Source organism: Melitaea cinxia, chromosome 17 (genome assembly GCF_905220565.1).
Source record: "Melitaea cinxia chromosome 17, ilMelCinx1.1, whole genome shotgun sequence".
NCBI classification, from domain to species: Eukaryota; Metazoa; Arthropoda; class Insecta; order Lepidoptera; family Nymphalidae; genus Melitaea; species Melitaea cinxia.
Genome location: NC_059410.1, coordinates 9,271,673 through 9,280,218, shown reverse-complemented (window position 1 = coordinate 9,280,218; position 8,546 = coordinate 9,271,673). Strand labels below are relative to the sequence as shown.

At 29.5% G+C, this 8,546-nt stretch overlaps 2 protein-coding genes across 3 annotated transcripts; both read right to left on the bottom strand.

Annotated features, from left to right (window-relative positions):
* Window positions 1–352: 352 nt before the first annotated feature.
* LOC123661522 (actin-related protein 3) lies at window positions 353–1,993 on the bottom strand. Its single transcript, XM_045596481.1, has one exon. It carries the CDS (start codon window positions 1,889–1,891, stop codon window positions 635–637), a length of 1,257 nt encoding a protein of 418 aa, XP_045452437.1. The 5' UTR covers window positions 1,892–1,993; the 3' UTR covers window positions 353–634.
* A 2,386-nt stretch (window positions 1,994–4,379) lies between these two features.
* Window positions 4,380–8,018, bottom strand: LOC123661748 (leptin receptor gene-related protein). 2 transcript variants are annotated; one of them, XM_045596691.1, is made up of 4 exons: window positions 7,860–8,018; window positions 6,805–6,880; window positions 5,923–6,109; window positions 4,380–4,675 (listed from the first exon to the last, which is right to left on the bottom strand). In XM_045596691.1, the coding sequence occupies exons 1-4, from the start codon at window positions 7,873–7,875 to the stop codon at window positions 4,562–4,564; spliced, it is 393 nt and encodes a 130-aa protein (XP_045452647.1). In that variant the 5' UTR covers window positions 7,876–8,018; the 3' UTR covers window positions 4,380–4,561. The 2 variants fall into 2 exon arrangements, with proteins under 2 accessions (XP_045452647.1, XP_045452648.1); XM_045596692.1 differs by lacking the exon at window positions 7,860–8,018 and adding an exon at window positions 7,683–7,747 and having other exon boundaries at window positions 6,805–6,879.
* Between the last annotated feature and the right edge of the window lie 528 nt (window positions 8,019–8,546).

Here is an 8,546-nt window from a genome sequence, read left to right as displayed (position 1 = left end):
TAATATAAAAATATATCCACAAACTAGACAAAACTCACATCTCGAGCCATCTCCTAAGCCCCACGCTCGTGAGGGTAAGTTTTCAGGAAACCAGAGACTTCAGGATTTTTTTAAATATTTTTTACATAATATTTAGACGCCCATGAAATAGTCATGTGAATTTCAAAAAAAGCTAAGTAAATTATTTTCTTCGGTTGTAAAGGGTTATAAACCATTCTTCTATAGCAGGACAGTGCAGCAAGGAGAATTGTATTTGTACCATTAAATTTAGGTCTCGTGCTACCACTGAGTGTAACCTAATGGATTTTCTTGTTAACAAACAAAATACAACGGCACAAAATAAAACAGTTTATATTTCAAAGTCTATATTTGGTAAAAAGCTGGAATGCAATACATTAAATGCTTATTAATTTTCCACGTCCAGCTAAAATAATATTGAAATAATAGTTATCTATTAATAATAAAATAAAAATAACGACAAAACTATTAAAAACTTGAATACAATCAAATGATGTGCAGTTTTATTGTTCATATTTATGCTTATAAAATGTATGTAAATCTAGTGAAAATAATAATTTTATAAAATTAATAATTCATAATTAATTTACTTTCAATACTGACAATACTAACATATTTATGTCATGGTTCCAAAAACTGGATTATGCCTGCAAATGCTTGGGCCGTACTCCATGTATGCTTGTTTACTGTGGCACACTTGATAAAATTCAGGAGTTGAGCCTAACATACTGCCACCAAACCATACTGCATAACGTTGCATGTTGTGTGATATAACTTGGACATCAATAGGTTTAGGTGTGATGCGTCCTTCTGAGAGCATTGTCGATAATTTCAAACGAGCATCAACAGTTCTTTTAATATCTCGTTGGAGTCTTCTTCCAAAATCCCTAAACATTGTAGAACCTCCAGATAAAACAATATTTCCATATAAACCTCTCCGTACATCAATGGGACAGCTCTGAATAACTTCATCTACCATCTCATTTAGAGGCACAGTAAAATCAGCATTGGAAAACTCAGGATGGAAGAAAATTTCAGGTCCTAAGAATCTTTCATATCCAACATCCACTGAGAATGGATTCTTTGTGATAGCGTTTATACCTGTATACTTTTTCATCCATTTAGCAGGATCAGAATCATATTTTGCAAACTCTTTAGCAATGTCAGGACAGATATAGCTGTACCTTTCTTTGATTGCCTTCGCTGTCTCTAAGCTTTGTTCTGGTGGAATACCTACTTCACGTTCTCTTAGAAGTGATTGAATAAATGAGGTGATATTTCTACCCGCAATAGGAATGTGTTTGATACATGACCCAATAACATATCCTTCAGCTACAGGCACAATATGAGTTACACCATCACCACTGTCAACTACAATTCCTGTAAAAGTACGTCCGGCTGATGTACGCGATTTCCACGACGCAGCAAGGGCAAGCACAGCTTGCACAGCTATGTACAAACCTGGCACATTGAATGACTCAAACATTATCTCAGCTAAATATTCTCTGTTTTCGGGAGTGTTTAACGGTGGTTCAGTAATTAAAAAGTGATGGTCTTCAGGTTCTGCACGCAAATACTTGAAAATACATTGCTCGATATACCTTTCCATTAGATCCCAATCCTCCACAAGACCATGACGGACCGGATATTTAACGGAATAGCCTGTGGCTTCAAAGGCTTCGTCACCAATAAAGAAATCCAAATCCTCTACCGCCTTAGTCATACGCCTAGTACTTTGGTCACCAACTTTAGCAGTTTCTTTTATCGCTATGGCTGACGGAATGATAAACTGTGGTTCTTTATTACCGGCGAACCCCAATTTTGTATAGCCAGTACCCACGTCGATAACACATGCTGGTAAATGATCACCCATTTTAATACTAGTAGTAATAATATTTTACTATCACAGGGTGCGGCAATAACTTTAAAATATTTTTGACGTGGGAGAATAATAGCAATACATTCGAATGACAAATCCAATATGTCAGGCGTCAGCGATAAGAAGATGATTAATTCTAATACGGCGTTCCTTTTTACAAAACATTATCTTTTAAAAAATATTTATATTTCTGTTGAACATATATATCTAAATTGCTGTCTTACTACAGATACATTAATTTTTCTTTTGATCATTGCAAGCGCACTGGTTATACTTTTAATATAAATAATCATAATCAAATGTACATATTTCTGGAAGAACATAATAAAAAAGGAGATAAGTAATAAGACTTCTTTCATTTTATTACTTTTTATATTTGTTGACTACAGTTTTCAATCTGTTGCATTTTAATATCGAGTATTCATATTTAATGAAGTCGTAAAAACAAAAAGTTGATTAAATATTTGAATTTGAATGATTTTTTTTGTTGGTTTTCTAATGAAAAGCCACAAAAAAAATCGGCAAAATAAACACGCTTTCATGCCATAAAATTAAATTACATTTTAAACCTTTCTTAATTCCACGAAAACCCTATCAGCCATTTTGGTGACGTAATATGTTTAAAAACAAAAGTCGTGTATGACGTATGTAAGACCGAACTCGTCCAATACGTCACAAGTTCAATACCCTATACATATACTCATTGTCGTTCAACGTTAACAAATACAATTATTTGGTTTTTTTGTGTAAAATAATGAATTACAATAGCTATCGTTGGTACTTGGTGTGTAATGTCTAGCTGTACAAATACTAGTATTAAAAAAAACTATTAAGTCTTAAATTGGCAGTAACATATGGAATAAAACAAATGAGTCCAGCCGTGAACTGCGATACGCTGAAGTGTTAAATAAGACCTACTTGTTATCAAGCACCTAAATAACAAAGTTCACTGTTTTATTCCCTAAAATGTTAGTTGTTCATCTCTTCTTTCAACTACTTCAGGACATTTTTTTTAAAGGGAATTTTTTTTTTAGCCTATGTCTTCTCTTAAATCTAAATCTTGTCAAATTGTATCAAATCGATTCTGTTGCTTAGACGTGGAATCATAACAGATACTTTGTTAGTTACTTTCTCAAATACAAATGTTATTCTCCATCGAATATATTTTCTAACTAGCTATGCCTGCGACTTCGTCCACGTGGAATTAGAAAATAGTTATTGTTCAGTTCTCAGAGTTATAAAATAAATAAATTTCTAAAATAAAAGTAGCCTAAGTTACTCCTTACTACATCAACTATCTGCCAGTACATCCGGAACAAACAGACAGACAAACAAACAAAAATTGTAAAAAATGTTATTTTGGTGTATATACCATGTAGTCCATGTGCCTTAGTAAAAAGCGATTATTTTAATATTGCAAACAGACACTCCAATTTTGTATATTTGTATAGGTGTATAGATTACTAACTTTTTATTACATAATTTCAATGATTGGTAGACAGTTAGCTATTAGCCTAGCTCAAAACTGGAATTTGAGTTATATAGGTACTGTGCTTTAAAACATTTTCCAAATATTTATTTATTTGGTACACCAACAAATATGACGGAATATTATATAATAAATCAAATGCCAACTGACCATAGTAACAAGTTTCAAAAAATGGCAACATCCCTGGATGTCCAAAGATAATAAAACACTAAAAACATGTAGTAACATTTTTATTGTGACCCAATTCTAATAATACTATATATTTACACAATATACATTACAGGAATGTAAATATTGAAATAAAAAACAGGAAATTTAAAACTAGAAACACCAAGTGTTACTACTTCCATACATATTCGAGGAAAATAAAAATGTCTCTAGACTTTTTATAAAGATTTTGATATAATTTACACCTTTAAAATCCTGTAATATACACTTATGCAGTTAAAAGCAGAAGACCAATTTTACCATTAAAGCCTTATTTTTATTTTTAGTTAATAATAATTTATAATCTTTCAAATACCTATAAAAATTTAGTAGTATCTTCTTCCATATTTTTAAAATAAAATTATAGTTAATTTTGAATTATTTCACACTTTTAGATAAATAAATCAGATGAAATATATATAATGTCATACATAATCTCATTTATTAGTTTTAATTAAAAAAAAAACAATCATATATAAAATGGAATAATATTAGAGTATGAATAAAAAAAAACCAAAATACTTATTTTCAGTTTATTCTCATTGAAAAAAAAATTAAAAAAAAAAATGTAAATAACTTTTAAATGAATAACAACTTAAAGCCTGATAAGTTTATTATTGTATTTTATAAGATGGGTTTAAAATAATTGTGAATTCTATTTTCTACTATGTAAAAAAATACACCTATATAGTTCTTCATACACTTAATTAAGTAGATTAATCTGCTATTGAAGATGGTTTTAGATATTAACCATAGATATTTCTAAACTAGAATGAAACAACTAAATATTTGACTTAAAATATAATGAATCAACTAAAATTTTCGATTACGAATATCAGTATCAGTACATCAGACTTAAAAGTAACATCGATAGATATAACCACAACATTGTTTATTCATTCAAAAAGATCGTATTACAATTGTCTCTGGTAAATTGTCTATGGTAAAGACAATATTTTTTAGATCTCTCACCACATTGCATAATCAGAGTCGTCCATATCAAAGATTGTGAAGAATCCGAGGATGGTTAAGTATACAATCACGTTACCAGCCAGAGTCAAATAGCAAGCACCCCAAATAATCTGAAAATATTTAAATTAGCTTTCATATTTTATATATACTTTATAACAAAATACATTATTAAAAAGTATGTGTCAGCTCCGATGCACGACTTTACTCCTTCAGATCGACTGTCTAAATAGGCCCAAGGAAGGCTTACTAGTCTAAGAAAAATATTAATACCATATCAAATGGTAAATAAGCGAATCAAATAACGCCATCTCGCGTTATTTTTTTCATACTGGGGGCCTTATATAAAAAACGATTCTTAAGAAGTATACTCCAAAATTGTGCAATAGGTGTTCTTAATGATAAAATCATTCTCCACCTTAGATTGTGTAAGGGGTTCTCCATAAAATACATTCGCAAATAAGGGGTGGTGTCATTGCTTAGCGTGACGAGATAACATAAGTAGACGAAAAAATAGTCAAGTAAATGCGCGCTTTATAAGATTACTAAAAAAGTAGTTATTAGGTCTCGATCAAAATTAAATGTGACCATAAGACAAGTATTCGCTTTGGGTTAAAGTATGAATTATCAAAATCGATAAATCCAGTAAAAATTTATGCGGTTTAATACAACATAGGTCGACAAAAAATTAGTCAAGTAAATACGCATTATTAGATATAACTATAAAAGTACTCGTCAAATCTCAATTAAATTTAAATGGGACCAAATGACACGCAACACCTTTCAATTAATACAAAATTCATCGAAATCGGTTCAAGTCAAAAGTTGGCGATCAACGTGAATTGTATGAAACGATGTTAACTCTATCAGCAATAAAGGTCTGATAATAATAATAATAATGTGTTTGTTTTTTTGGGCACTATTCTACTTTTACAAACCGTTTCGTTTTTTATGTTTTAGATCTAGATTTTTTTGTTACCCTTTAAAAAAACCTTACATTTTTTGATAAGTTTTTGATAACCCTCATAACTCCATATCTACTTCCAAAAATGTCTTTTGTTTCTGCCATAGCACTTTAATCAGTCAGTACTAATAAAATTCATTTCAGATGTCATATTGTAGACACAATACTATAATGCTCAACTTTTTTTTTGTTTAACCTCATTTTTTCTGCAATCACCAATATAAATTTCACATACTCTGAGAGACCCACAGTATCCCTAGGGGTGCACTATAACAGGTTTGGAATCTCTGTTCGAGATAATATATTTCAATAGGTGAAAGAATAATTATGTTTCAGTAGTTTCAGAGTACATTATTTAGTGTATTAGTATTGCAACATTTTGATAAAAATACATACCGCTCCAGCACGAGCAAGCACAATTGGTAAAGCAAAGGAACTGACAAGAATTCCCATGGTTATGAATATCGCTGTCTCCATACACGGTGAGTTTGTACCGCCAGCGCTATCTGTGTGACGTCTTGCTATCATAGTCGGTATGGGGCATAATATGTAGAAAAGAACTACAAAGAATGGCCACCAATACCTAAAAAATTAATCATATTTTTAAAATTGGCGACAGTTTTAAAACTGTTGTATACAAATATTTTAATTAGTAAAATAATAATTTAAAAGTGCTTTTGAAGCCTACTTTAAACAAATAATTTATTGTTTTTGATTTTGAATATAAATTAAGACTTTTATTAAAAGCACATATACATAAAATTTTTACATCTATTATGCTCTTGTAGTAACTGCATTAAAAAGAATAGGTAAAAACTGTATGATTGGATTTAATCAGTGACCTTTAGCCTTGAGTACAACTCAATGTAAAAGAAATAAAAAGATATATAATATTGATAATAACTATCATATTAAAATGAGACAATTATGATTATACAGATGGAAGAAACTTAAATTAGCCTTAAGCTTATTATATAATATTTTTTAATATTTTGAAACTACATAATGTTTCTTAATAAATAAATGCCTCACATTCAATGGCGCCTACTAGGGTCTGAATCCTTTCTTTAGGGTCCCGAAACAAACACAATACAAGCACAAACATCTATTTGGCCTATACAAATATTTATCTGGTACGGGTCTCAAATTCGTAACCACTTGTAGATTATTCAGTTTCTGTGACTACTATCTACTTTTCAACTACATTGAAAAATATATGTATAATATTTTATGTATTTTTAAATTAATAAAGCTATAGATTTCATAAAGTATACTTACTTATACTGTGGTAAGGCACAAGCTAATATAACAAAAGTCATCCCTATCGAGCCCGCGAAAGCCAAAGACACCAATCTAGAAATATTATAAAATTATTTTACTTTCTCGATGTCTTACTTTAAAATTGAAACTAAAAGTATTTATGGAGACCTGATGTGAAGAATACTGTAACAAATGAAACAATGTTTTCTAACTATACCATCCAAATTCTGAGGGGAAAAAGGTATAGTTCAATCTGGGAAAATTTCATTGTAATTCAAGTTAGTCCAGATTTCTGATTAAAAAAATATTGAAATTTTGGTCACGAAATTAAAAATATATAATAATAGCGATAATATTGGTCTTTGAACACAGTAACATTGTAAGATCAAATACCATATTTTTTACTCAAATTTCGACATCACAGCAGCTTATAATATACATTAAGTTGATATACTGCATTATTGGAACTGTTCAATGTTATTAAACTAAAATAATAGTATTTTTAATTATTGTAAATTGAACAAAACCAGCTTTCCGTTTGATGTATCACAACATGGTCAGGTTCATACTACAGAATGTAAAAATTAATAGTAGGACCATTTACTTTATTACGGATGCGGCTTTATTTAATATCACTTGGCCACTTTTTAAATGAAAAAAAATGTAAAATGTTCTCCTGAAAACTTAACAAAATCAGTTACAATGTTCTTCATATCAGGTGTTGATGTGTAAGTAAATGTTAATGTGATATAATAATTTCATATGTAATAAAAAATTAATCAAAATTAATGGTAATATTAATTTCAATTGGAATTAAGTACCCACTTTGACATGTCTTGCAAAAAAATACTCTTTATTGATTTTACATTGATAAAGATACATGTAATTAAACTTACCCTATTGTCGTGTGTATTAGTACGTTGAAAACATGAAAAAGAAAAAGTTTTTGTTGATAAATTAAACATTAATATTATAATACAAATTGTTTGTAAATATAATAAATGAGTCATACAAGAAAACAGGATTGGTCTACTTAATGAAAAATTGACAAAAACGGCTAACATTAAACATACCTTTAATTCCAGCCATTGTTAATATTTGTTTGTAATCTACACCTTTATCTTACATCTAATAAAATTGTATTTTTATTAAAAACTTTCGGATTTCAGATAAAGAAAAGTCACAGACACAGACTGAGTAGACGAGTATTTGGACACTTTGGACAGGTAAAAAATAAAATAGGTAATGAATAAATGAAACGAAAATTTACGCGTGCTAACACTTTTACTCTAAATTTTAAATTCAAATTTTAATAAAAGTTCATAATTATAATTATATATTTTATTATTATAATATATATTCAAACTCCTTTTCTATTAAAGTTGTACAAATTTGGAACTCTCTTCCTCTCTCTTTAACAAAAGCTCAATCTCTTTTTTGTTTTAAAAAATATCTAAAGGCGCATTTTTTGTCACTAAATAGGTACCTCATAAATATCATTAGCATCTCCATAAAATATTATATAGTATTTTGTTATATATTTATTTGTATATGTGTATGTATATTGTGTATATATGTATATGTATGTGTATATGTATGTATATTTACTTCTTTTAATATCATATTGCTTGTTAACTATATGCGAAGTCTTTATCAACTGTTTGTAAACTTCCCTACCGCTTCTCCTTTTCTACGCTATATCCTATGCCCAAAGGTTGTCCGGAAGAAATCGCTCTTAGCGATAAGACCGCCTTTGTACA